The 27,489-nt window shown below is 41.7% G+C and overlaps 4 protein-coding genes across 7 annotated transcripts; 2 read left to right on the forward strand and 2 right to left on the reverse strand.

Moving 5' to 3' along the window:
* Positions 1-353: 353 nt before the first annotated feature.
* On the forward strand, positions 354-1,097 carry atoh1b (atonal bHLH transcription factor 1b). Its single transcript, XM_061273237.1, has one exon. The coding sequence runs from the start codon at positions 354-356 to the stop codon at positions 972-974; it is 621 nt and encodes a 206-aa protein (XP_061129221.1). The 3' UTR covers positions 975-1,097.
* Positions 1,098-7,382: 6,285 nt separating this feature from the next.
* LOC133151139 (probable ATP-dependent RNA helicase DDX41) lies at positions 7,383-12,820 on the reverse strand. Its single transcript, XM_061273913.1, has 17 exons — positions 12,648-12,820; positions 12,242-12,337; positions 11,990-12,140; positions 11,830-11,904; positions 11,682-11,742; positions 11,474-11,610; positions 11,314-11,386; positions 10,881-11,034; positions 10,612-10,748; positions 10,131-10,293; positions 9,817-9,948; positions 9,667-9,738; positions 9,487-9,583; positions 8,963-9,112; positions 8,278-8,349; positions 7,789-7,899; positions 7,383-7,701 (listed from the first exon to the last, which is right to left on the reverse strand). Exons 1-17 carry the CDS (start codon positions 12,672-12,674, stop codon positions 7,565-7,567), a joined length of 1,845 nt encoding a protein of 614 aa, XP_061129897.1. The 5' UTR covers positions 12,675-12,820; the 3' UTR covers positions 7,383-7,564.
* Positions 12,821-13,879: 1,059 nt separating this feature from the next.
* fam193b (family with sequence similarity 193 member B) lies at positions 13,880-22,546 on the reverse strand. 3 transcript variants are annotated; one of them, XM_061273903.1, is made up of 10 exons: positions 22,215-22,546; positions 20,682-20,960; positions 19,849-19,999; positions 18,648-18,866; positions 17,921-18,332; positions 17,651-17,834; positions 16,975-17,208; positions 15,443-16,460; positions 15,272-15,347; positions 13,880-14,293 (listed from the first exon to the last, which is right to left on the reverse strand). In XM_061273903.1, exons 1-10 carry the CDS (start codon positions 22,389-22,391, stop codon positions 14,197-14,199), a joined length of 2,847 nt encoding a protein of 948 aa, XP_061129887.1. In that variant the 5' UTR covers positions 22,392-22,546; the 3' UTR covers positions 13,880-14,196. The 3 variants fall into 3 exon arrangements, with proteins under 3 accessions (XP_061129887.1, XP_061129879.1, XP_061129875.1); XM_061273895.1 differs by having other exon boundaries at positions 15,467-16,460; positions 19,849-20,035; XM_061273891.1 differs by having other exon boundaries at positions 19,849-20,035.
* Positions 22,547-23,570: 1,024 nt separating this feature from the next.
* Positions 23,571-27,268, forward strand: mxd3 (MAX dimerization protein 3). Of its 2 annotated transcripts, none has more exons than XM_061273939.1 (6): positions 23,571-23,774; positions 25,051-25,150; positions 25,263-25,292; positions 25,378-25,492; positions 25,824-25,989; positions 26,191-27,268. In XM_061273939.1, exons 1-6 carry the CDS (start codon positions 23,705-23,707, stop codon positions 26,307-26,309), a joined length of 600 nt encoding a protein of 199 aa, XP_061129923.1. In that variant the 5' UTR covers positions 23,571-23,704; the 3' UTR covers positions 26,310-27,268. The 2 variants fall into 2 exon arrangements, with proteins under 2 accessions (XP_061129923.1, XP_061129927.1); XM_061273943.1 differs by lacking the exon at positions 23,571-23,774 and adding an exon at positions 23,830-24,231.
* The last annotated feature ends 221 nt before the right edge of the window (positions 27,269-27,489 follow it).

Consider the following 27,489-nt stretch of genomic DNA (forward strand, 5'->3'; position numbering starts at 1 on the left):
GGCGTAAAAATGTACAACAACGTCACTTCTGTTGCATTTGCCGACTGATTTAAAGCCTGGCAGTTTATTGACAATTGCACTTGGGAGTTTTTCTCTTTTAAATTATTTCTACACTAGCTTACCTTCTGCATGTATTTAATAATAAGGTAGTGATTGAGTTACAATGCACAATAGGCCCCCAAAAGGCAACGCTTTGTTTAATTGCTTGACAGGCTCAGAGGGGGTTGGCTACTGCTGACCTGTCAAGAGTCAGTGACACTGGTAGGGTGGGGGTGGGGGCAACTTGGGAGGGGGACAGTTGTATAAATTGTTGCATGCATGTTGCAGCGCAGACAACTTGTGAGTATTTCACCATGAGTACTAAAGCAGAGCTTCCAATCTGGACTCAGCAAGCGGAGGAGCACAAAAACTGGATTTGTCCCAACTCCCTGCGCGTCTTTTCCACGAGGACAGATGTGCCGGAGCACCTTGCGCCGGAGATGCTGAGCCTCGTCTCCACCGTGGGGATTCCCGAGTCCGGCCGCGTGGAGTTGGGTGACACACCACCACATTGCGGCCCGCACAGACACCGGCGGGTGGCGGCCAACGCCCGGGAGAGGAGGAGGATGCACGGCCTTAACAAAGCCTTCGACGAGTTGAGGAGCGTCATTCCCTCGCTGGAAAACGAGAAGAAGCTGTCCAAATACGACACCCTTCAAATGGCGCAGATTTACATCACTGAGCTGTCGGAGCTCCTGGCCGGGGTGGTCCAGCATCATCCGGGCTCCGCGGAAAAAGCCTCCTGCAGGAGGAACATGAGCCACACTCACATGCCAGAGCAAAGCCCGCGGGGAGAGCGGAGGGGCTCTTCCTCTTCACACCTCATCATACTCGGACCTAAAAGTGAGCTCACTAAAAGCACCTCTTGCCACTGCAGTGATGGAGAATCTTCTCATCTCAGTGACGTAGAGGAGAGTCAAAGTGGGGGACATTAAATTGGCACCCTGGAAGGTTGAAGTGTCTTGGTAAAATGACATTTTTGTGTAATACAGGAAGAAAAGTTACCCCCTACCTCCCTTTAAAACAAAACAAAAAAAAAGAAGCGCTGTTTGTTTGGGACAGTGCATTCACAGATTTTTGTATTATATTTAACTGCCATTATTTTGGATACATACAACTTTTGCTGAAAAGATTATCATTTTCATAGAGACTACTTATATTTTCCTCTCATCTAGGGTGCGTCAGGATACCCATATTTGAGGTCTACAATAACAAAGTGTATTGTAAATGTTAAATCATTCCTTTAAAATCATGCCATCTATCCAATGTTCAGCTGCTTTTGGTCTAGCGGGTAGTGAAAGGTGAAAGGCTTAAGTGAGAGCTTGATAGAAGAATTAGAAATTAATAGAATGTCCTGGAATGTTTAGAAAATCTTATGGTCACAATGAACTCTCAGAGGTTATTTTTTGCACTTTACATGAGCTTAACCATCAATAATGTGATTTTTTTTTTCCTCCCCAACATTTTGGTAAAGCGTTGCTTTTGGTATTTATGTATCTACAAGATTTATAACGTTTTTTGCTACAATAACGATAATACGATAATGTGCACGCACCTTTAAGTCCGGAATAAAAATGTCCTATTGTGTTGATTTACTGGTCACAAATTGTATTTAGGTCATAAAAGTGGATTGAGGGGAGTTGCACAGATTTTGTGTAAATCACCCAACTTAGAGTTTGTAGGTATAAGGAACTGTTTTGCATTGCTTCAGAAAAGTAATATTCATATATATTCATATAAAAATTATAAAATTCATAACAATCATTTAGATTTAGACATACGTATACAATGGCCTTTCCTCCCTATAAAATTCATAATAATCATTTTTGATTTACACATAAAAATGTCTTTCCTTCACTTTGGTAGAGGTTAAAAGACTTCTATAGGAGGCAAATGTGGAAGGTCTTCACTGGACTTTAACCCAATAGAGCAGGGGTGGGCAAACTACGGCCCGCGGGCCACATCCGGCCCACGGGACCGTTTAATCCGGCCCGCCAACCCTGAACAAATTGTATTATTAAACCTTTTTTTTTTGGCCATTTTGCCTGCAATGACTGCGTTTTTCCAGTAGATGGCGAAGCGCTCGCCTGCGCATTTACTACCGGAAGCCGTGTCAGAAAGCTCGGTGCACACTCACAAGTGCGTGTACGTACTCAGTAGTACGGACTTGGCGCACTCTCGCTCTATTCGTATCAGTCCCGAATTTAGAGCGTGGGCTTTGACGACAGCATTCTTATAATTCGCGCGCTGAGCTTTCAGATGCAGTTTTGCGCTAAAGCCACCCACAAACCTTCCCCTGGAATCCTTCCATTAAAATGAGTGGCCCGAAAAAAAGGAGTGCCGAATGTTAAAAAAGAGTGGACAATATGGCTCGACGTACGCGACGTGACGTTCAGCCACATGAACGTCAACATCTACCCGTCACAGATCAAGGTAAACGGACCAACACCTCGGATCTCGCCTAAGAATTGCCACAACAAATTTTACTCCAGACTATGACGCACTAGCAAAAAAGGGAGACCAACAACACTGTTCCCACTGAAAATGAACGGGAGGCTCTCAAGTTTATTGTAAAAAAATGCATTTTGAATATGATTTGTACACATAGCAGGGATTGAAACTAGCGACCATTCTCATTTTCAAACAATGCAGGATGCTCAAGGACATTGATGCACCACCTATTTGCGACTAATCTTAACCTGTAAAGTTCTTAAGGCTTACTTTAAGGAGGTGTTTCCCGTTTCCTCACCTCTGTTACCAGGTGTTTGCGAGTTAAAACTCTGCTCTGATTTTCAGATACCCCTCACCGTGTTGCTGTTTTGATTACTTTATTTGGATGTATGCTTTCACCGATTCTTCAAGATGATATATTTGGTCAGAATGTTTGCCGTTTGATGTGATCTAATAAGATAAACATCTTTCATTAATCTGACCTGCAGGCACTGAAGTGATGGAGATTGTTATTCATAATAACAGTGTCGTATTTTATGAGAATCACTGATAGCAGTTTTTTAGTGAATTATTATTTTTTTAATGCTGTTAATAAATGCATTTGTTTTCAAAAAAATTGTTTGGAATATCCATGCTTTACTACCTACTAAAGGCCAAGATCTTTTATGCAATGACCTTTACAGGTCGCTTATATGACGTCACACAACGCCTACGTCCATCTGCTCCTTGTCCGGCCCTCCGGTCCAAATTTAGAACCTAGTTCGGCCCGCGAGTCAAAAAGTTTGCCCACCCCTGCAATAGAGCATGCATTTTATAACTTGAAGAGGAGACTGAAGGGAGAAACCCCCAGAAATAAACAAGAACTCCACAAAAAGGCTTGGAAAATCATTTAAAATGAAGAATAAAACAATCTGGTAAAGTCCGTGGGCCTTGGACTTGATGCAGTCATTACAATTAACGTTATGCCTCAAAATAATATATGTTTTTCACTTTAATAATGTCCGTTCCAATCCGCTCGCTTGAACAGTGGGTGTCTTCACTGTCTTGAGTTTTTGAACACATCTAGATGTAAATACCATGAAATAAAAGCTGGAACTCTGAACTTTTGTCTAATATTCCTATTTTTTTCTGTCTTCCAGTACACAACATAACGTCCCAATACTTTTGGAGGGGGCTATATTAATACAGTTCGAGTACCTAGATAACTTTTTTTTTTTACATCACTTACACACACACGCACACACGCACACACACGCACACACACACTCACACACAAACGCTCACACACACACGCACGCACACAAGCCTGAAGAAGCTCACTCTCCAAGTAAAAGAAAGCAAATAAAGAGTGACACTCTAATAAAGCTAATGATGCTGCCTGGTTATCTGTCACAGTTAAAGTGGCTCTTCCTACTCCACTAATAGCCTATCGGGAGAACAAATGGAAAGGGCTTCTCTGAAGGAGAGAGGTACTTGGAACTTTTCCAGTCCCTTAGAAGTGCTTTCTGCCAGCCTGTGTGTCAAATTGGCCGAGACCTCTGCAGGGAGGGGGGGGGGGGGGGGAAATTAGCGGAGGAGCTGTTGACCTCCTCGTCTTCCCGCTCCATCTCCTTGATGTCAGTCTGGATGTCGTTCTGTACGGCAGCAAACGTGCTGACATGCCAAGATCCAAGGGGGACTCAACGACGCCCACAGGTTCTCTTCTATTTCCGGCTGCTGACATTTTTTTTTTTTAGATGGTCGTAATAAAGCTTGTCATCCGTGACATTCTACGGCTTCTGAGGAATGTGTCATCTAATCCTCACCTCCAGAGCTGTTTGTCTTAGCAAGAGAAAGCCACTTTGAAAAATACTACAGAGTTGTTATTAAATCGGACCTGCCGGAGCCTAAGTGTGCATTATCAACAGGTTGGCTGGGTGTGATCAGTGGAAGAAATGGAATATGTTCAGGTAATGACCTTCTGTGGGAGCTGGCTGCAGGATATGGGGATTGTTTTCCACATAAGCCTGGCGGAATATATCCCGAGCTAGGAAGATGAACCCTTGGATAACAGCGGTGGCTTGCTTCAATCCACATGATGGTTATTACATGACCAAGAAGTCCCAGAAGGAGCGTCGCAAAGCGATGCAGTTGTGAACTCAACTCTCCAGGGTGAACCCCTGTGATCTTGTGGAGCTTTCCGGACGTGCACTCCAGATGACCGCAGTCAGGTATCACAATGGTTCAAAACCCGCTAAACAACAAGGCCAACAAGCGACATGTGACCAAAGCACAAACTGTACAGTACATATATTTTGTTTACAAGAGTCGCGTGAGTCGGGTCGGATTCCGAAGGTTTGAGTTCAGAAGCAAAGATTTCCCGACATTTTACGTCAAACTCAGAATATGTAGCGTAGCGAGGTCGTCGAGTTACAGGTTCTACTGTATACTGATAGGTAATGTCTCTGGAATATTTGTGTACAGCATGTTTCAGTTTTTAGTCTAATTCTCCAGTGATTTCTACTAAGTGGGACATTCTCTGAGGTCAAAGGACAAACACATCAGCAAAATGGAGTAAACACATTTTGAGGCAAGGACCAGTGAAAGTTGCTTGCTTTCTACAAATTACCTCATGTGTCGGTATTTTCTAGCTGACGTGTAATCCATTAGGAAAGAAAAGAAATAGATGTGTCCCAACCAGATCAGAATAAATTACTGGATGTAGCTGCTACTGGAATTTTGTTTCTGCTGATTGCACGAATTTATAATGCACTGAAAGCAAAAAGTTTTGCTTATGGATGTTGCTTTCAGAAGCTATTCATCCTCCAGTCACAGCACGCAGTTGTAAACAGGTGCAATTTGATCCAGTGTTACGCAACAGATATTTGATCATAAATAGTGTCAACTGTCCATAAACAATACTCAACGGCATAGATTATTTATCCCCTGTGATAAACTAATACTGCAGTTACTGACTCTCTTTCAAGTATAATATGTGATGTCACAAGCCATTAAAGGGCTTTCATCTGGCCCAAAACCGAGTTCTGGAGAAGTAATTGGCATCCCATACGTAATGTATGTAGGTATGCAGCTTTTTAAATGACATAATTTCTTTGAAAATGTGTCTACACCCATGGCGTCAAGTAATACACTTATTCTGTGTGGGAAGATTGTGGCATGATTTAATAAAGTGGAGGGGAATTTAGGTTTGACACTCCCGATGGAACACTGTTATGATGACACATACAGTAAGGATTTGGAATTTTATCCTCAACTAAATATTTGATCATCGTTGAGTTGATAGCCACAATATCACTCATGATGTTTATACTGATGAGCTCTTACCGGTTTTCCAATCCGTTTCCTCCCTCGAAACCCCCTTCGTGTGATTCACCAGGATCCTTTCTGCAAACATGGTGGAATGGTAAATATAACTATGGGCACTCCACCTTCTTATCACCGCTTTATGGCTTTGAAAGAAGTAAGATGCAAGAAAGTGTAGTGCTTGTGCAAGCAGAAGAATTGGAGAAGTTACATATCGGGGGTTAGAACTTCCGCAATGCGCTATCTGCTCTATCGTCCCCACCATACCGAGGGATGCTTGTACTGGTTTTGCTCTTATCTATATTAACTACAAACACAATATGTGTGTTCTAAAATGAGTTCCTTGTACTGTAATCCACAAGAGAGGAATATTGTAATAAAGTCCAAATACCTCATTCCAAATGTTGCTTACCTTACTGGCTGGCATTTTCATAAGGTTTTGAAACCTTTCATTTCATTAAGCCACTACTTTTTGCACAAGCTTTGAACCCTGCGGTTTATAGTGCGGTTTATCTATGATTTTTTCATGATTTTGTATGATTTGTGCATATTCTCTTATGTATGGAAATGAAACCTTAAAATACCTGTGGCTTGTAGTCCTGTGCATCTTGTGAATGAACAAAATAGGAGTTTTCATGAATTTTAGCTGGTGCACCTTGTATCCGGGTACGTAATATAATGCAGAAATTACAATATAAATCTTTAGTATATCTTGAGGTAAATCATGCTGCAACAGTCAACTTTGAGGCAATGAAATTGAAATTTAGAACTAATAGAGTCACTTATTTCAGTTTGTATATCAATCACCATTTTGCACAATTCACTTCCACTGACTAAAAAATTGCCCGTTTAACAAATTTTAAAAGGCCCGTCATTAAATATGGTCTAAGAAATAAGTCACATAATACTAGTTGAATAAATTTCAGATTGGTTTATTAAAATGCATTAATCATTTTGTATTCCTTTCTCATGAAATACATTTGTATAACTAACAGATTTTAAATAGAAATTAGTACATTTTAAAGTCGTCAATGAAGTTACTTATAAAACAAGTTTAACATGCATGGTTTTTAAATAAACAATTTTATCATTTTAGACAGTTTTTTCTCAAATAGGTTATTTGATTATATATTATTTTATTCGGCACGTTAAACGTTGATCATTGCAAAGTCACAAAAATACACATCCATTTAACATTTTTTGTATTGTTGTTTTATTAAACGATTGGTTGATTTATTTTGATTAAACATAAAACAGGAGAACTATAATGAAGAATTTAAAATACCTATATATTTTAAGGGTAAACACCCTTCTTTTATTCTATTTAAAACTAAGGACACATGCAATTTAAACAAGCATCCCTGGATTTGAAATGTAAATTTTCACTACACATCGTGTAATTGTAACTCCTTAAAGTGACATCATTCCTTCCTTGCAGATTAGGTCAGTGCTTGTCATCTTTGACTTCACTGCTCAATGACAGCCAAAGAGTTAAAATGAGATTTAGACGCGATTGTCATATGCAAACGTTCTTGGTTGATCAGTAAGCCAACAGTTCTAGAAGAGACTTATACAATAGTAGAATGCCATTCTTTTCTCAAAAACAGTGACATTTATTTACAATTTGTATCAAGATATTACAATACAAACCTCATCAGTGTTCTGGTGAGGTTCATAATTGGTCTACACAGCTCAACCTCCTGGTTTGAATGAGTGAAGGGGTAATCGTTCCTCAGCAAGCAACGGAGCATGTTCCGATTTCCAAAGACACTTAGAAGTCCATTGAGCTGTGCGCCAGATAGTCCTTCCTCCCGATGTTGGTAACCTGCTTGGTCTGCATTGCCTCCAACTTGGGACAGTCTGTAATACGATGACCAAGACCACCACAAAATGTACAGCCCCTCTCCCCTATGAAAGACCACAACAAATAATTGTTAGGACAAACAAAGTCAAAGACAAAAAAGATTCTCACTGGATATTCGGTGAATGACCCACCTCCGATATCGAGCATGGTTTCGTCTCCTGACTGGAGCACCTGGAGAACCGGTGGAACTTTTTGCTTGGCTTCAATGAGCAGGGCCTTCAGATCCATCAACACAGACTCATCTGAATTAAGTGGAATGTAAGAAGTTGTGTTAAAGACATTAATGACATATGTTTGCTTTTGTACATTTTAAAATGTATCCATATTCCTGACTTTGATAAGGAAATATTGATGCTAACTTCTAGCATATTATAATTTACTAACTAATTTAGATCAATACACACAAAGGCCTCCATTAAGAAAAATTACAAATCATTTTGAACGTGAAACTCTGTCAGAATGTGCAAAACAGTCAGTGTTTCGATAATTATGTCTCATTTTCAGCCAAACAAAACTCATTTAACAAACAACAATTTGACAAGGGTGTGACCAACTGAGAGCTGGGCATGTAAATGATAGAGTACTTGAAATGTGTGCTGTTTTTTTCCTCCATTCCTTACCACAGCCTTTATTGATGAATGTTGTGGCAATACCAGTCTGACCAGATCGCCCTGTTCTTCCAATTCTATGGACTGAAATAAAGAAAAAAAATTACACATTGAGGACACATTCGCAATCAATGCAACATTTTTTTATGAACACAGATAAACTCCAAACAGAAATGGGGGTGGGGGGGGGAGCAATGAGTGAAATATAGTATAATAATATAGAGATATACATATAGATATAGATTCAAGCAATTTTGAAATGGCCATTTTGGAGTCCTTTCATGTTATGTATAAGCTAGGCAGCAGCTGATACATTGCTGACATGTGCAGGAGTCAGAATGGCTCTGCTATAATGGATAATGAGGGACTTTTTATACATTTTTCATGTTGACTGAATATTTTAATGCTTCTTGGTTCTGTGATTTCTCCAGTAGGTTAATTTATGAAATGTCTATATTTAGTCCATTAGTCACCGTTTGTTCTCATACAATGCCAAAACTTACCAAACACCAGTCCTCAGGTCCATTAATTTTTATTTGATTGTATTTACAGCCTAGAGTAAAGTGGAAAATGGATGCTGTGTCAATCTATCTTTTGCAGACAAAGAGCTTCAACTCTTACAGTCCAAACTCTTACAGTCAAAGGTCAGGACAGCAAAAGCTAGACAAGAGACTCATGACACCCAGTATTGTCTCACCATAGTTTTCAATCTCCTCGGGCATGTCGTAGTTGACAACGTGCTGGATCGCCGGGAAATCGAGACCCTTGGAGGCCACATCTGTGGCGACGAGGACATCCTTCTTTCCTTCCTTAAATGCTTCTATGGCTTTTGTTCTTTCCTCCTGATCTGGAAAGAGATGACAGGTTATTATTATGTGGAAAGTTTACTTTTTAAAAGATGAATAAAGCTTCCCCACCATCAAGTGCAAATTAAAACAACAGCAACTATTTGCACTCTGGCTATTTCTGGAAATACACCTAAATCTCGATTTTACTCGCTTGGATCCTACGCGATTTTTTTGTCTAACGTGGTCTGGTCATGGACCCTTTTTTTTTTTTGGTCATAAATTCACGATCAAGTATAAGGACCAAACGAAGCTAACTGTGTCTATAATTTTCAAGTGTAAATGTCTGCGTGTATATGTGTGTGCATGCAATTTGCGACTGGCTGGTCGTGTGACACTAATGAGGACATGCGCCATAGAAAGTGGATTGATATACCTTTTCCTCCATGAATGGCCACAGCTTCCACACCTTTCAGCAGCAAATACTCATGGATGGCATCAACGTCAGCCTTTTTCTCAGCAAATATCAACACCTTTGGGGAATTAAAAAAACAAAAAATCAGCATATGCATTTTGTGCATGCGTGTCAGATTCTGATGAAGAAATGTGAACTGACGGGAGGTGTTGTTTTCTGGAGACACTCGAGCAGATACACCGTCTTAGCCTCCTCTTTTACGTATTCCACTTCCTGTTCATACGCATACAAAACAGTCAGTCACCCACATCAGAAAGTCTGTGGCGATTGAAAGAGAGCTGTTGAAAGTACCTGGATGACATCCAAGCTGGCAGCACCCGCTCTGCCTACGTTAATTGTGATGGGTTTGACCAAGGCGCTTTTGGCAAAATTCTGGATTTTCTTGGGCATGGTGGCGCTGAAAAGCAGGGTTTGCCTTTGTCCCTACAGAAAAAAATAGCTTTATTACAATGCTGCTGCTCTTCCACAAGCTGGAGTTCAAACTTGTAAACCCTTTCCAGCACGGTTAAGTTGGAATAAATAACAATGCTGCCACCATTAGATTGCCATAGACAAAAAAAAATCAGTTACATCATATTTAAAAATGATTAAGCCCTAATCTTTACCTTAAAATAAGAAAAAATAGTCCTGATGTCCTCCTCAAAGCCCATGTCAATCATCCTATCTGCCTCATCCAAGGCCAGGTAGCGACATATGTCCAGACTCACCATCTTCTTCTGTAACAAGTCCATGAGACGCCCGGGAGTGGCGACCATCATGTGCACACCACTGCAAGCGCAAAACATTTCATCTTTATCTTTACTTGGTTTTGTAATGTCACACTCGATAGACAGGAAGTCACTCAATTGATGTGCATCTCAATACATTGGAACAGTGATCCTGTAAGTGTGGTACGCGCGCTCCCTCTAGTGGTACACGAAAAAGACATTTCACAAAACTCAACACATCCGTGCATTCATCCACTTTAAACGGATAATTTCATATGATGGGGGGAAAAAAAGACAAATTGCATTACAAATATTGCATAATAAAACATCCAAAGTCAGAATTAGCTGCCTCTGTATTCTAACTTTGATCTTAACTTACTGTTTCACAACTTCCATTTGCTCCTTGACGGACATCCCTCCAATGCAGAGGGCTGTCCGCATCTGAGGGGCTCCCTCCTCCTCCAGCAATTTGCTGTAATATTCAATGATGCCGTGTGTCTGTCGGGCCAGCTCTCTCTGTCGCCAAGTCAAATCACAGATTGTTGAAGAACAACATGCTGATTCAAGCCTCGCGTATCATGTGCGTAGTCAGGGCCTTGCACATAATGTTATAAAAAAAATGCCTGGCAAAAATACATCATGACTTACTGAAGGACAGATAATGAGTCCATATGGTCCCTCTCTTTTAAAAAAGGGCAGACGCTTCTCCTGCTCCAGGGCGAACATGATGATGGGCAAAGTGAAGACCAAGGTTTTTCCCGATCCAGTAAAGGCGATGCCGATCATATCGCGACCTGATAGACTACAAGTAGAGGTTAAATTGTGTGAACATTTTATCGCTCATGTATAGAAGGAATACAATTATCGGAATTACGATCTTAAAATATTAAATCATTCACACTTTTACATTTTTTTCACTAGTAAATAAGCAATATCATAGCTTACAAATATGTATGAACCCACATTAGCTACACCTGTACGGCAATCTTATATTTAAAGCTGAGCAGTCTAATTTTCGATAAAATAAAACATCTGCTTACCCAACATCGTATGTGTGTGCAACTGTGCATAGCTCACTTACACTGTTGGGATTCCTTGAATTTGAATTGGCGTTGGATGTACAATTCCTTTCTTCTTCAAACCTTTTAGAATTGCTGGAAACACGACATGATTGTTAGAAAAAAAAGGTATGACATTTACAGTATGAATGTGTGTGTGAAGGTTAAACATATAGCCCAAACCTGACGGAAGCTTCATCTCCCTGAAGCTTTTGATTGGGGGAGGGATGCCGTCTCCATCAACCAGGATGTGAAACTTCTTCCTCACACGTTCATTTCTGGTCTCCGGCATATGGAGGACATACCGTGGAGCCTTCCAGCTACAAAGAACTACTAGGTCAGCTCATGGGGGCCAGAAATGTTTACTAATAGTAAAGTAAATTGACTGCACCTTGTTTTGATTGGATCATCATAAATGATACCCTTGGCCATTTCCTTCACGGACATCAGTGCTGTCAAACAATGGGACAGTTGTCAACCTTGTGAAGGGTTTGACTTTACCACACTAGGGTACAAAATTATCTTCTTTTTTTTCTTACCTCTGCCTTCTGCAACACTTTCTAAAATCTTCTCTTCCTCTTTCAGTTGCTTCTCCTTGGCTGACTCTTTGCGTGCTGTTTTTGTCAAAACAAAACTGAGTTAATGAGTAGAAAATAAAACGGTGAAACATGAAATTACTAAATCTGCTGAAAAGGAAACCTTCTGCTTTTTCCTTGAGATGTTGGTGCTGGTCAAGGAGACTGACGTTGGAACGTGGGCCGAGCCCTTCGTCTTCATCCCTCTGTTCCTCCCCACTGTCTCGATGCTCTTCATCCACTGCTTTACCACGCAATCGCAGCATCTTCTGAACCTGTGAGTTGAGTACAAACGTGTGATTTACAGGATAACTTCATTTCCTCTGCTATGACAAGCGTGGAATGAATTTAGCTCCCACTGAATGAGATAACATACCATCTGTTGCTTTCGGATTTTGACAGGAACGTAAGGAACATAATCTTCATCCTCTGACTCCTCAGCCCCAGAGCCTTGATCTTCTCCATGAGACCTCTACCAAGATGATAAATGACATAGAAATTTGACAGTAGAAGTGTTTAGTTCGTGCAAATGACCACGTACTTCATATTGCAACGTCGAGGTTACGTCTTACGCGTTGCCGCAGACACGGCCAATGTTACCTTGAAATTTGTTAACTTCAAATACACGGCAAATGATTAATTTGGAAAAACCCAATTTACGTGAAATACGTGTAATATAGACTTCATCGCTAAAGCAGCGATAGTAGCTAGCGAGTTAGCTCTCCGCTAATGCTAATGTTGTCTGTTTCCCGCTGTAACAACTATCTTCGTTTGACACGCACCTTTTTAAGTCGATTATCGTCCTCCATCTTGTTCAAAACGGTGCGCTGCGTCGGCAGATGTGACTATGACAGCACACTTTGTTCAGATAATGAGAATAAATTTGTATGAATCAAACAATTGCTTTCAGCCAAATCGCAGTACGGAAAGCCAAAAGGCTCAAAACCTGTTTCGTCTCAGTGACGTCACTGATACTTACTGATGACTGCATGAAGCCATAGAAAAACAAACGCCACACTTAGTTTATTTTTGTCAAAACTGCATCAATTTAATCTTCCGGAACGAAAGATTGTTCACAGTATCAAAAGTGAGTTTCTTTTTCAAACAAACGAAACCAGCCAACATACACTTGGCTATCATTGGTATAGTATAAATCTACATTCAACACATTAAGATCCTCATTTCTCTAATTGAATAAAACCGAAAGCATCGGATATCTCTGTATTGTGTGACAGAATAAAGACAAACTTTATCTATCACAATGATAACCATCAGCTAAAACTTGGTTATTAATGCTGCTGTTCAAGAGGTGTGAAAATTATTTTTGTTAAGCCCCTAGGGGTGCGAGAATGCTTCCTAGGGGTTAGGGTTAGGCGAGGATACCCTGGGGGAAATTTACAACTTTTCGAGGAATAATGGTCGGGTAACCAAAAAAAGTGAAAAATTCTGGAAATCAAGAAATCATTGTGTTAATTGGCATTAGGGATAATGCTAATTAAGCCTTATAGCTGTAAAGTAAACCAATTATTATTATAATAATTTTTTCGGGTTAGGGGTGCGAGAACTGGTTGGTGAATTGAATGGGGTGCGAACAAGGAAAAAGGTTAAGGACCACTGCCTTAAACTGAACATTCATTCTGGAATGAATGCTGGTCGTTGGGCTTCAAGAACTATACCGGCTAATACTATAAACAAGAGTGAACACCAAGGAAGGAGTGACGTTGAGGCAATACTTTTTGAGTGAGCGACCGCATTTCCTCAAACACGTCATGCATCATTGGTCGCCCTCGTGTTGGGATGGACTTTGTGAGACAAAAGTTAACTAAAAGTGCATTTTGCTTACCCTCAATTCATACTCGCATAACAGTATAGGTTACACAAGGTGCAACCTTTTCGATGCGTTTTGCTTGTAAGTAAACATTGAAGAAATTTGTCAAACGTGCTGAATGTGACAACATCAGGGGGGAGCACCAGAATTAAAGCTCAGAAGTTTAACACAGTTAAAATGTCGGGATTCTGATTAAAAAAAACATTTATTTCCTGTACGGTAAATGTTAACATACTACATACGTCTGCACATGAATGCAGTGGACATACATACACACTCATATTTCCATGTTGCACCTGTCACTTTGTGAAGTTTGCCATGACAGCAAAAAAGGGTAGAGCTGGCCTTGTATTGATCCCTGGCTGACGAGCCACAGGTTGAACGTCAGTGTTTTGAATGAGTTGTGAATAAGGTCCCTCTAGTCAACAAGAAGATAATGGGGCCAAACACAGCTCTATTGAAAGAGTTTGTGGGGTGGCATTTTAGCTTCCGGCTCTCGTCAGTTATTGAGCTGCATTGGAGGGAACTTTTTTGAGGCTGAAGTTGGACCAGTTCACCGCTACCTTCCGGCGCGTTTGTTTTGCCGAATCAAGACAGAACCTAGAAAGACGACAGGCATTTAGATATGGGGAGAATGGCAAAGGGAAACAAAATAGACATTTTTAAATAACTCTTAATCCAGGGAAACCTCCCAAATTGAATGCTTCCTAAATTGTGCAATCTGGAGTTCAGCCAACATTTCTAGAAAAACTTAAATGTGGAACCAACATCATCATCAGCATGCATGGCATGCCTTTGACGTGATCAAATCTTATGAGACTTCTGTTTAAACACGGTACACACAAATAAACAAAATTTGGGCAACCCCCTTCCCATCAAACTCAGCCTTGGGCCAATCCTCTCATATCCTGAAAAGATTATCTTTATGTAGTGTGTGAGTGACAAATTGCAAATCTTTTTGGATGTAGTTGGCACAAGTACTGTAGGATACTCGTAGGAGTAAGACCCTGGAATAGATTACCCCTAAATCTCGATTTCACGGTGACATTGGAGTCCAGAATTAGGGAATCGTGCCAACCCTGAAAGCGTGTTGTATAGAAAGTGTTTTTTTTGTTTTTTTTTGTTTTTTAGAAAGGAGTGTTTTTAGACAGCTGAAGGGGTCCTTTGTTACATTAATTTAGGTCAGGCATATTGTTGGACAGCTGAAGGGGTTCGTTTGCTCCACACACATCAAAGTCTGTTGACATTTGATTAAAAAAGAAGCGATACGCAGATGACGATATTTAGGTGGCTTGGGTAAGTCATTTTGATGCAATGCAAATTGGATGGATAAGAATAAAGCATCCATTCATTCTACTACGGTGTCTGGCCACACTCTTGTTTAACTTGTGGATGACTGTGTGAATGCTAAGGTTTACGCACTAGTCATTTTGCTTCGTAGGGTCCTTATGCCATCCATTTAAAATATTACTTGATCAATTTGCAATTGATGGAAAGGGATGAAGTCAAGCACCGGTTGATTTTCAGTCGGCTTTGTAGGTTCGGATGTATTGGTGTTTGCTGATGTGCTCTATTTACCTCTTAAAGTATTCTACTTCCCGATCAATTTCATCCATTGACGTAGGATCCACATCTTTCGGAAGAAAGACGTCATCTAAAGATTAAATAAAGAGAATTAGATTTTATGGCTTGAAGGCATGCACAAATACATAATTTGACATCGACATAAATATCAAGATTCGCCCGCACCAATAGCACTAGCGGATTTTTCACCCTTGCTCTTGTTCTTCTTATTCTTCCCCTTGGATTGCGTCTGATGATGCCCGTTTGCCGGAATGCCGGGATGAGCCTTGCGTTCGGTATCCTGCTCACATCGGCCCGCTCGCACATCGCTGTCACCTTTAACCTTGTGTGCGTTCGCTCCATTGGCTGCTGCGTTTCTGGATGACCTGCTCTCCTCGGCTTTCTTCAGGCCGTTTCGCTGGCTGTCGGCTGCTTGCTGAAGCTGTTTGAGAGCGGCTTTTGAGCCATTACAAATGATTTCCGCCACCCTTGACTCTGTGACCTTGGAATTGTGCTCTGAAAACGTTGGCTCCTGTTTTTGCTGTTGCTGCTGTTTTTTACTCTTCTTTGACTTTGTACCGCCATTCCCAGCTGTGCTGTTCTTAGGATCTGAGCTGTCCTCCTTCGATTTCGGTGTCACTTGAGTCGGTTCCTCTGGCAAGACCTGGAGGAAGAGCATTTTTCCAGGGGAGTTGACTCGGATGAGCTTGGAGAGATCGGGTGCAGTGTTCGAGCCCTGGATATCCTTGGACCCGCTCGTGGTCCCTGTGGCTGCGGTGGGTGCGGAGGTCGTATTTGGCGCCGTGTTTATGTCCTCCCAACCATTCACCAGCTCCAGAGGGTTCTTATAGTTTCCCAGGGAAAGAGGGACCAGGTCGATTTCTATCTGCTGCATGTCAGAGGAGCCGTTCAGATGGGACAGTAAATGGTTGCTCTCCAGCGTGGCCGCCTTTTTCGGGAAGTCGTTGACATCCAGATTGAGGTCGTACATGCTAAACGAGGCTCGAATCGAGTCTTTGATGGTGTTTTTGATCTCTTCCAGCCGACTGGTGAGAAAACTGTTGACCCGCTCGAGTTCCAGCTGGGGCCAATCCAATAAGCGTGACGTCTCGGCGGTGTCGGGCAGGGGCTCGTCCATGCACTCGGATGGATTGGAAGCGGGTTCGCTGCCTGCAGCACCCGCGTTGCCCTGCAGAGCTTTCTCCTGAAACGCACATGGCGTGATGGTAAATCATCTATAATCCTCAAGATCAAGTCCTGAAAGTATTTTCTTTTGGGTCCAATTGAAAATAAGTCAGATTCTTATCGACACGCGTTTTAAATGACGTCTAGCATTTGGTGCATCGGCCTTTGTTTGTAAAACCGTTAAATACAAATAAAATGACTCCGCCAAAAGGGTGTAATTTGGAATAAGACCAAAATTTACTAAAAAAAAATCTATGCCTCATAAATTAAAAAAACTAACTAGCTGATGCTGATGTATATTCCAAGTCACCAAAAGCATTGTGGCAAATAATTGACGAGTAAATGACCAAAGAAGCCTGCAAACCAATGAAGCATTTTTACTGAAATGAAAACACAACACTGAGCGTTTGAGGTTGTTGTTGTTGTTGTTTTTTTACCTTTTGTGAATGATTGTGAACCTGACTAAATTTCGATGAATACATTCCATTCAGTATCAGGAAAGCAACTAAAAATAAGTTTGATGGCCGGCATACCTTCTTTTTTTGTTTGTGCCGAGCTCTTTTGGCTGCTTTGGCACTGTTTACAGGTTTGGGCTCAGAGCTGTTGATGAAGTCCAGCAATTCATCCACATCCCTGTTGTCGATGGCACCAGACATTGCCAGTTCTGAGTCCTGGCGCTGAGGCAGCTCCTCCTTGCGTCGAGTGAGTCGCGACCGGAGCTTCTCTCGGATCTCGGCGTAGTTTCGACTGGTTGGAGCGGCTGGAGGCTGTGACCAAAGGGAGATTCCATAATGTGCTTTTCACTCTTTGTGAGAATTTAAACAAAGAATCTAAAACCCCTGCGCAAAACAATAGGGAGCGGATGACATGGATTGTTTGACTAATGAATGCGGATGGCGCTTTTTAATCACCGAATTTATCTAGAATATACGAATAAATAAAATATTAAGCCAAATACTAAAATGACATTTGACTGTTTCTCAATAGTTTTTCCCTTTGGGATTTGTTGAACAACAGAGAGAAAAAGTTGATGAAATCGGCCAATTTGGGGAGGGGGGTTAATATAATCTTTGTCCTATGTTGTAATATGTTAGTGTGTTAAAAAGAATTGGCATCACATTTGATTCTTGCTTATTTTAAAATAGGTAATTTGGCTGATTTAATCATCTTGGCCCTACTAAACAGAGGGTGGAAAAGAATGAATTGTACCGCATTGTGTCCAAAGAACTCGCAGTAACAGCAGTCACAGTACTTTCCGTCCTTCTGGTTAGTGGAAGAGGAGGCACAGGAACTCCTCTCAGAGCTGCTGTCTTCATCCTCCACTTCCTCTAACTCTAGCGACGGCTCACACATAGTCCCATTAGTCATTTTGTGGCCCTTACATCCCTGGTCCCTGAAGGGAAAAAAAAGAAAGACAACAAACTCAGTCATCAATCAATCACGTTAATCAACTTTGATGGTTACTTGTTAGGGACTGACCTGCAGGCCCCAGTTGACAAGGTTCCCACATTTGAAGAGGCGGGTGTTCCCGTACTGTGTCCGTTGCAAGGGTGGTTACAGCCTGCCGCTGACGAGCCCGTTTTGCTATGTTGTGTGTTCACAGCAGGAATGTGGGAGTTTTTGCACGGACTGGGCTTGTGAACTAATGGTGGGCTCTCTGGACTGGGAGAAGCCTTTTTAGTTGTGGATCCATGGGGGTTTGGTACCAAAGGGGAGAAAGGGGTGTGGCCTGCGACACCAGCCGTAGATGAAGACGTTACGTGGTTGTGCTGTCCCGAATTTGGCTTTGGGGGCAGGAGGGAGGAATGCTGGGAAGACAGGCCCGTGGGACTATTGGGGGGGACTGACAAGTCTGTGTGTTGAGGATGATCGCTTGTGGGGAAGGCTTCACCTGGAAGAATCAGGTATCATGTCACAATCACAGCACAAACACTAGAAATCAGACTTTTTTATGACAAATGATGAACATGTAATGATACCCATCTGTGACAATCTTGTCACAGATATGTAAAAACACAAAGCCAGTGTAAACAAAACGTACACTTAATCTTGATTGGAAAGTGTACTGTGACGCTATAGTTTTAATGATTTGAATGAAAAAGCCACCTAATCATGAAACAAATTTGACTTCTGTGATCATCCTTTCGACTTAAGTAAAATTAAGTGAAGAGCGACTCCCAAGTGCAATAAGAAGCACTCCACACACCTTGTGGTGTTGGTCGACGGCACACGTTCTTGAAATGCTTAGGGGTGGTCTTGCAAAGGTCAGTTGAGGTAGCGAGGGGGGTCCCGGGCGTGGAACCACTGGTATTCTGGGCCATCGGGTGACTGTAGGGGCACACTTTGGCTACCGACGTTTTAGCAGATTTCCCAGGTGCTTTGTGGAGTCCTCGTTTCTCATGACAGGCCGATCCCATAGTTAAACCTGCATGTTGGAAGGACAAAACAAAGTATAGCAAACTCACAATAAGGATAAACAGAGAGGACTTAAGAGATAGTGTACTTTTTTAAAATATTTATTATTACAGCGCTGCTCTTTTGTCATATGCAACTATAATATTAATGGTCTTCCCTCTGCTAAGGATACTTTGCCCGGGGGAAAAAAAAAAAAGAAACCTGACTTCACGTGTGGGCTGATGTATATCGTACATGTGGCGAAAGACTTTCTTTTCTTTACATTTTAATGATGATTACAAGATTTGACAGCACATTGACATTTGCTTTATTTTCTCAGGGAACACTCAATGACAATTGCAAATGTTGGCACGTGTGAAGATGAGAGTATTTATGAAAATTCTTTCTCGGTCGTCCTCAGACGAGCCTCCATAGTAGAAGCTATACATTGCGCAATAATAATGACTGTGGGGCGCACCTCCTCACAGCATCCCCAATCCAACCCTTAATGCTGAGTGTCAAGCAGGGAGGCATCGGGATTCCATTTTATAGTCTTTCGGTATGACTCGGGCGGGGATCGAAGCCACGACTTCCCAGTCTCAGGGCGGACACTCATACCACAAGGCCATTGAGCTGCTAAAGTGCTAAACTAAATTGAAACTGTAAATGTTATTTGTTAATTGGATGGGAGAATCACTCTGTTTATATTCTGAACTTCTGTTTCCATGGCAGCGTTCCAAGTTTTTCCGATGTTCCCCTTGCTTTCACCTCTACATTGATTGGAGACAGTTACTAGCTCCGTAGAGGGCCAATTAGCACAGATAATTGCTGTCTATATGTCATCGAGCAGTTAACAGAGAGCAAGAGAGCCACAACAGAGGCAGAATATTTCTAGCTTGAAACGATTATGCAAGTAAGAATTTGTACGCAAGTGAGAGTTTGTACGCAGTCGCTGAATGAACTTCACAGAACGGACCTGAGGCCTGAGATATGAAAGCGTGAGGACGACAGACCTTGTTGTAGGTGTAAGGAAGCGTTGTGGCTGCAGTGCTCCCCTTCGTTGGGGTCGACTGAGTTCCACAGACTCCAGATTTTGTAGGCTGACATGTAGGTACTCGGGTCACAGTCCACAGTACTTTGCTCCGGGTAACCATTCCCGCAGCCCTGGAAATTACATGAGGAAGAGTGTGACAATGGTACCTGCAATAAGAAAACACACACAGAATGATTTAATCACAGGCCTTGTATTTCATAAGTAGGTGTTGAAACTAAATCAAATTGTTATTAACTCGATCAGTGCATATGGAAGGAACTATACGAGTTCAACATGTCATTATTCGCACAAACAATAATGTTTCTGAATCATGAAAGGAGATCTCTGCAACAGTCATCCCATTCAACTATTTTTAGCAGCTGTAACTGCCAAGGAAATGCGACCAAAAAAAACTTCAGACGCTTCAAAAATGTTCAAAAGTTGCAGTATACCGAGACAATTTAGTAGTCAGACAAGTCGAGATTCACTGCAGAACCTGAAAATTAGTATCATTTGGAATTCAACCACTGAACATTTTTTTGGGGGGGTTGAACAGTCATCAATGATGACTTTAGCAAATCTTATAGGGCTTAATAAAAGTGAGATTTGCACTCAGGGATATGCGTAGTACCCCCAAGTGGCCAAGTACACACACCAGAATGAGCAGCATAACATCTATTAAATAAAGTGGGTAACAAACACATAAGAGCTATAGAGACTAGATAATCTTGGTAAACACATTATCACTCTATTAAAACGTAAGAAAAAAAAAGGATCCAAACATACAAGCTAGTTTCTTGCACTTCTATTTACCCCAGTTGGCTGCTCCTGCGCGCTCCGTCTCTCCTCCTCCTCCACACTCTTGCAGCAGCTCTGACATATCCACAGAGGCACCTCTCCCAGCAGGGACTGGGACAGCGAGGGCACCGAATCGGCCAGTTTATGCCCCGGCGCCTCCCGCAATAAGGCTTGGGAGAGTGCAGGCACGGCGTCGGCCAGTTTGGTGCCATGTCCCCCTGGGAGCCCGTTCACAGAGTTCGCCCCCCAGTCCTTAAATTCACGGTGGCACAGGAGGCAGCAGGTATGCATTGGCTGCAGATGCAAAAGGATACCAAAGTGAATTAATAGCACATAATTAGACAGCAACGCAGTTTATTCAGTGATTAGCAAGACGCAACTTAAAATAACAGGGTGTGCTGCCTGACGTTAGAAACCAGTAAGACTGCACATTTAACTACAAGTAGAAATCAAAGTGGTCATTTTTTTAATCCAGTAAAAAAAAGTGTGTGTATTCTATTACATAGTGTGTATATATTTTTCTTTTGATACACAGTACCGTCTTTGTTTCTTTTTATTTGATGACTTGTATCTTGTCGCACTTATTGGTTTCCTTTTTTCTGCGCCATTGTGAGTGGCAGTCTTTACTCTGAGCCTATTAGCGTCTTTTATATGTGCTCTCTGTCTACCTGTCTGTCAAACTAAAATGCGGCTTTATCGCTTTGACTTGTCAAATTCTGTGAACAATATGAAAACGTGGACTGCACTTCAACACTGAACATAGCATACGCATGTAGCACATAGTTAAAAGGTTATTCTAGTGGCACCTGGGTATAATCTTATTTCAGCTTCCATGTGTGGCTTTAAATGGAATTACTCATTACTAGCATGCAGTCAAGTTCAGAGGACCCAGATAAGGTGAGTGGGTTGACAGATGTCTCGCCTAAAGCATGCCATCATGAATTTCTATCATGGGGTTACTAGTTTCCCATCAACTTTGCATTACATTTTGGCACCATGCATTCCAGCGCCTGAGGTAGGGTTAAAAGCATGAGTTGAGGGTGCTCCGGACTCGACGAAAATGTCGAGCGTTTGCAACATTGTTACAAAGCCGTTATGCATCGGCGCCAGCTAGCCCGATTAGCTCGTAGCATGATTAGCCGCCGTTTCCTGTTGTGTGCGCAAAGTGAAGGTGGTAAGCACGTTTGCTATAGCACGGCGAGCCTTATGGCTAAAATGAGAGGGGGCGGTCGGGCTGTTGTGTGCTAAATCTTGCAAACGGGACGACCTGTCTGAAGCACAATGTCACCTGTCTGGCACACGCGATGGGCTTTGCACGGCCACCATGCCAAGCAGCCAGGCAGTGGAGTGCAGCGACTTGAAATGTCGGACCCCTAACGTTCCATCCAGTATTATTGTGTTCATCTATGCAATAGCGTTTAACCCAGTAATGGTCAATTTGGCGATCCGGGAGGAACTGTTTTCATTAATCATACAGTATGGTGGGCTGAGCGAGGAGGCGTTAAACGTGGTCGAATTAGCCCATTGTGAAATGGGTAAGTAGCTTGCCTGGTTCGCTTTGGTGGTAGTGGTGGTGCTGGTGCTGGTCAGCCTCTCCACTCCAGCACCTCCTCCGCCGCCGCCAGTTGCATCGCCGGGAGAGACGGGATTCTTCGGTACGGTCTGCTGCGCGGGTACGAGCTCCTTCTGAGCGACGCCTTGCTGCTTGCTTTTCTTCCTTGCCATTGCGATGGGGTTCGCAAAACGCTTTGACCAAGTTTGCACCAGTTTCAGTAATTCCAAGAGCACACTTTCGTTTATTCTCGGTCCACAAAATGTTCTCTCTCTCCTCCAGTCAAGACAACAGTCAATATGGCGGAGGACTGGTCGAGCACACTTGGGAGTTCATAGGTTACAGATACTGCTGGCGAGGCGGCTTCGCCTTCATAAGGAAAATACAACTGAAGTCTACGAGTGCATTGAAGCTAGCGCCGCCATATTTAGTAAGGGCAAACGGCTCATGTCATTACTAAAAAAAAATAGTAAATGAGATATTAGTATTATACAATCAAACTGAATTTTGTTCTAACTTTTGGTTTTACATCAAACCGTTTTATTTAACCATTTAACCAAATTCAAGAGGTTATTTCTAATACTCAAATTCACAAAATCGGACCTTGGGCAAATATATTGAAATGGGTTTTAGTTTAAGGACGAATGTCTCCTTTATTCAACAACATAACGTTCAAAATGTTTATTTAAAAAAAAAAAAACATATCGTAAAAATAATGTTTACGTAAGAGGTCCTGTATATGGAACTGTAATGTCCGCCACAGAACCATTGTTTTACTTGTGAGTTTGATAGTGTACACACATTTATACTATAGTATGCACGAGGGAGTGAACAATATATCGTCAGTGACAGCACATTGTTTGTTTGTTTCTCAGTCTGACACATAGTGTTTTATTGATACAAAACAAAAACAAAACGTAACGCCTTATTGTTTAAAAGGGGAGGGCGGTGGAGAGGGCGCGACGTTGTAATTTTACGTCGTCCCTGAATGCATTCATGGCATCGAGAAATCGTGCAATCGCAGACTTTATGAATAAAATGCACATCATAAAATTTGATTTTCTGTAGAGTCTTATCTCGAGGCGTGTGTTTGAAGATATTGTTCCCCAAAATAGAACTGATTGTGGTTAACTATCGGCTGATAAAATACACAATTTCATTTTTACCAAAGAGGACAAATGCGTCTTTTTAAGGAACACATTTAAGAAATTGGTATTTGTGTGCCCAAAGGAAGTCTAGAAAATCCGATACGTAACATTCATATAGTTCTTTGTGACAATACTGAACTAATACGGACATTGTTTTTGTTTGAGTGCTCAGAAGTCCGAGTTTAGTCTGAAGCGTGAAGGCAACGCCAGTGTTGCGGCTCAGTGACTGAATTGAGGACGTAGCTTACTTGCAGTCAGTCAGACTGAAACTGCTTCACCCACTTTCTGCGACCCACTCCCTTAGCTCGTTCTTTTGAACAAAATAAAGAAATAACAGAATGGACGGGTCCATTTGCAACATCCAGGTGCTTCTTCGTGCTGCCGAGTTCCTGGAGAGGAGAGAGCGAGGTCAGTGTCTATTTATTCACCACAAACGTCAGGCGAAGTTGCTTATCGTCAAAACAATAAAACGCATTGAGAAGTTTGTGCTAACTAACAGAATATGATGGCGAAAAGAAGAGACATGCCAACTGTGCATGCAAATTGATTGCTTATGCATGTTCAGCTATTTTGGACGAGCTCTGCATTTGGCTCAGTGACCTACATATTGCTCACATCATTGTACTCAAAGGCGCCAATCTGCTCCAGTTTCAAAATGAAGTGCAGCGCTTTTCTGCCATTATGACGACGGATGTGCAAGTCCACGTAAATATTTTGCGCTGTTTAATTAATCGGCACTACAATTTTCAGATTTTAAAGCAATACGTGAGAGATTTCCGATGTTAGCCTTTGCAACAGTGGACATTTTGAGGCGGGTGATGGCGCCAAAATCAAATACAGCTGATGCCGATGACAGACTCGACGGGTATGTCTTTTTGTCCGTTTTAGACGATCGTATACGTTCGTTTTAATACAAGTACTGGTCCGCGTTGCCACCTGTGTCTGACATAAATCCTGTAAATTTTGACCATCAAATCAACCTTTTTGTATGTCCTTCGCACATTTACCTCAAGATCAAACTTATACGCTGCAATTGTATCGCTCTAATTAGTAAAAATGGCACTTAATAGTTATTTGTTTAGTTAATTGCTCTATTTAATAGCAGGCCTTGATTATTTTGGTTTATTTTCAACAGTTTTTGTTGTGGACACCTGGGGGCAGTATTGTGTATGTGTGTGTGTGTGGGGGGGGGGGGGGTGGATCAATAATTGGGTTGTTTGCTTATGTGGAATAAAAACAAGTAATGTAATTTTTCACGGTCTGTAAGAATAACCAAATGCAGCAATTTAAAGTGTAATATCAAACAGCTTACCTGCCTTAGAGTGTGGTGGGTTGTTCTGCCTCTGCTACTTGCTGCTCTTGGCTGGGTTTGCATATTTGGTTGACTCTCAGTCCTTTCTAAATTGAATGTCTAAAATGTAGAAGCTATTATTGTCTCAATGTGAGCGATTGTTTGTTTTCAATCAAGTTTGAAAGTGAAATAAATCAACGTGGTCGTAACCCCACACGCTAACGGTACAACTCGTGCAAAATTAGATTGTGCATTGCATTATGCAATTTTAGCAGATTGTTCAGCGGTGGTATCATACTGAGAGGCTATGTGTAAACTAAGCCTGTCAGCAGATTAGGCTTCGGGCTGCATAAGGATGGAGTGAATTTGACATATTTGTAATGTGTTTTCCAGAAGCGGAACATGGCTACGCTTCACTTCTGCCTCCCAGTCCGACTCTGCCTGATAAGAGAGGCAAACAAAAGAGCAAGAAGATGTCTGCTGGTGGCAATAGGTGAATGCATTCCACAACACATAGCTGACAATAGGGTGTGGTGCTTTTTAGTGTGGCAGTTATTAAAATAATTTGTTTTCATTAACACGCCTTTCTCGTGCTGTAAATGCAGGTCTGTGCACAACGAGCTGGAGAAAATCAGGTGACTAATACGGTTGTGTTTTGGGAGAATGATGATCCACATTTGAATGAGTTGCAGTCACTCAAATTGTCGCTGTGCTTTGCAGACGAGCACAGCTGAGGCAGTGCCTGGAGCAGCTCAAGAAGCAAGTTCCTCTATCGTCGGATTCAATGAGGAACACCACACTAAACCTGCTCAGGCGGGCCCAACTGCACATCAAGGTAGCAAAATAGAAACGATAAGTTCTCATCTAATGATAAAATTTCTGTAATGCCTCCTGGCAGATGTTTGTAATACGTTGGTTTTCTTTTTAACAGTGTGAGAGTTAAAAAGAAATATTGAAAGGCACTCTGTGTGACACATTGAATTCTTCCACCTCTGCAAAGTCCAACATACATTAAAGGAATACCTCTGATCATGTTTAATGTCATTTTTATAAAGGCAGAATAGGCCTGAAATGTCAGTTGTCAGAGACGGATGACCTAGTTCCTTTACAGTTGTCCCTGAACTTCAGCTGACAGCTCCACTGCCCTTGTGCGTATTTTATCACAGAAGCTGCAGGAGCAGGATGAGCGCGCCGTGCAGCTGAAGGGCCGTTTGCGGTGGGAGCAGAGGGAACTGCAGGTGCGTCTGGAGCAGCTGCAGCGAGGGGCCGAACGGATGAGGAACGACAGCCAAGGCTCCACCATGTCGTCAGAGAGGTCGGACTCGGACAGAGGTTAGTTTTATCTTGCGGCAATAACCATTAAGATTTAGCGTGCGTATATTTTCCCTTGCCCGTGGCCTCGACAATGGTTGTCAAAGTGTAAATTTCTGCCTCTGCTGTTTTATCGTACTGAGGAAAACTCCCTTGCAGCATATGTCTATCTGACCAGTAGCTATGGTTAAACTTCAAATGTCCATTGTTTGTTGCTTTCAGAGGACGTCGAGGTGGACGTGGAAAGCATCGTTTTTGACTGCATGAACTCTGAAGAGCCGCACATTGCATGCAGCACCGCTGATCACTGTTACTCTACAATGGACAAAGCCTGGCTATGACAGCAGCTATTATCATTCTCATCATCATGGCGGAGGGGAGGAAGAAAGAACATTCCAAATATGAGCAGGGTGAGGACAACGATACTGCACAAACAAACAACCCCCTTTTTTTTTTTTTCCTCCAAAGGCAGTTTTACAACATTGTTTGAATGTTACACCACAAGCATAATCATGATTTTGGTTATGACTGAGCTGTGTCTATTTGCACTGAAGAGCAGTTCACATCACTGGGCTCGGATGGCTGTACCAAGCAAATTCAAAGCCATGAAGACACAATTCTTTAAGGGATTTGTAAGAAGAAGAAAAAAAAATCCCCCCCCAAAGTAAGACTTTGCTTGACTTCAATATGCCTACACTGACTTCAATGTTAAACTAAATTTACTCTAGTTATTTGTTAAGTTTCTCTTAAGCATTACAGTATATTTCAGTAAGGCCACATGTGGCCTGCACTTAAACATCAACCTCTGCTATGGTTTAATATACACGGTGTCATTTCTTGTTTTCTTTTATTGCACATGAACAACCTTGCATTGCACTTGTTTCGTCTCCTTTTGAGTTGTGAGTATATCAGAAGTGAAAACACAGGTAACAGGACTAATTTGGTGGCCATTATTGCACAATTATGTGACTGTGCCTGAGATTCATTTGGTGTATTTGCACAATCTAGTCTGTTATGAAGTGTGAGAGTTTTGATGCCTGGTGGATGGAAAGCATCCATTCTTGCACAGCCATGGTTCTTGATCACTATTAACAAATTCTATTGGTAATGGTTTTTGCTGTACGAGTATATTGCTCTATATTTAATAACCGAAGGCACATTTTGCCCTCACCTTTACGTATATGCAAAATGCCTTATTACCTTTTTAATGCTGTTTTATGTATTCAGACTTTCTCTGCCCAGTAATATTATGTAGCAATTTTTGTAAGCTTTTTATGAATAAATATTTTCTATATTTAAAGAGTGTGGCTTTATTTTCTCAACACAAAAGAACACAGGAAAAAATATGGTGCTCATTTATCGTTACAAGACCATCTTTTTTTTTTTCTGAGCACATTGTCTTCATTTTCTTTTCACAATCTCACTTTCAATGCTTAATACTTTGATTGCTGTATTACTAAGACTTTATTATAATCGATTTTTGCAGGTGGAATCTGTTAGCTAATGTAATCATTTAAAAAA

This window comes from Syngnathus typhle, linkage group LG1 (genome assembly GCF_033458585.1).
Source record: "Syngnathus typhle isolate RoL2023-S1 ecotype Sweden linkage group LG1, RoL_Styp_1.0, whole genome shotgun sequence".
NCBI classification, from domain to species: domain Eukaryota; kingdom Metazoa; phylum Chordata; class Actinopteri; order Syngnathiformes; family Syngnathidae; genus Syngnathus; species Syngnathus typhle.

Bases quoted from the DNA above. Each gene is read 5' to 3' on its own strand.
- LOC133151139 (XM_061273913.1), bottom strand. From the start codon at position 12,674: ATGGAGGACGATAATCGACTTAAAAAG. The intron at 10,749-10,880 runs GTAAGTCATGAT...ACTTGGCGACAG, and splicing joins GACTCATTATCTGTCCTTCA to AGAGAGCTGGCCCGACAGAC. The intron at 7,702-7,788 runs GTGGGTCATTCA...GGTCTTTCATAG, and splicing joins AACCATGCTCGATATCGGAG to GGGAGAGGGGCTGTACATTT.
- atoh1b (XM_061273237.1), top strand. From the start codon at position 354: ATGAGTACTAAAGCAGAGCTTCCAATCTGGACTCAGCAAGCGGAGGAG.
- fam193b (XM_061273891.1), bottom strand. From the start codon at position 22,391: ATGGCAAGGAAGAAAAGCAAGCAGCAAGGCGTCGCTCAGAAGGAGCTC. The intron at 20,961-22,214 runs GCAAGCTACTTA...TTGCATCTGCAG, and splicing joins CTACCACCAAAGCGAACCAG to CCAATGCATACCTGCTGCCT. The intron at 16,461-16,974 runs GTATGCCGGCCA...TGTGCGTTTCAG, and splicing joins GGCACAAACAAAAAAAGAAG to GAGAAAGCTCTGCAGGGCAA.
- mxd3 (XM_061273939.1), top strand. From the start codon at position 23,705: ATGGACGGGTCCATTTGCAACATCCAGGTGCTTCTTCGTGCTGCCGAG. The intron at 23,775-25,050 runs GTCAGTGTCTAT...TGTGTTTTCCAG, and splicing joins CCTGGAGAGGAGAGAGCGAG to AAGCGGAACATGGCTACGCT. The intron at 25,293-25,377 runs GTGACTAATACG...TGTGCTTTGCAG, and splicing joins AACGAGCTGGAGAAAATCAG to ACGAGCACAGCTGAGGCAGT.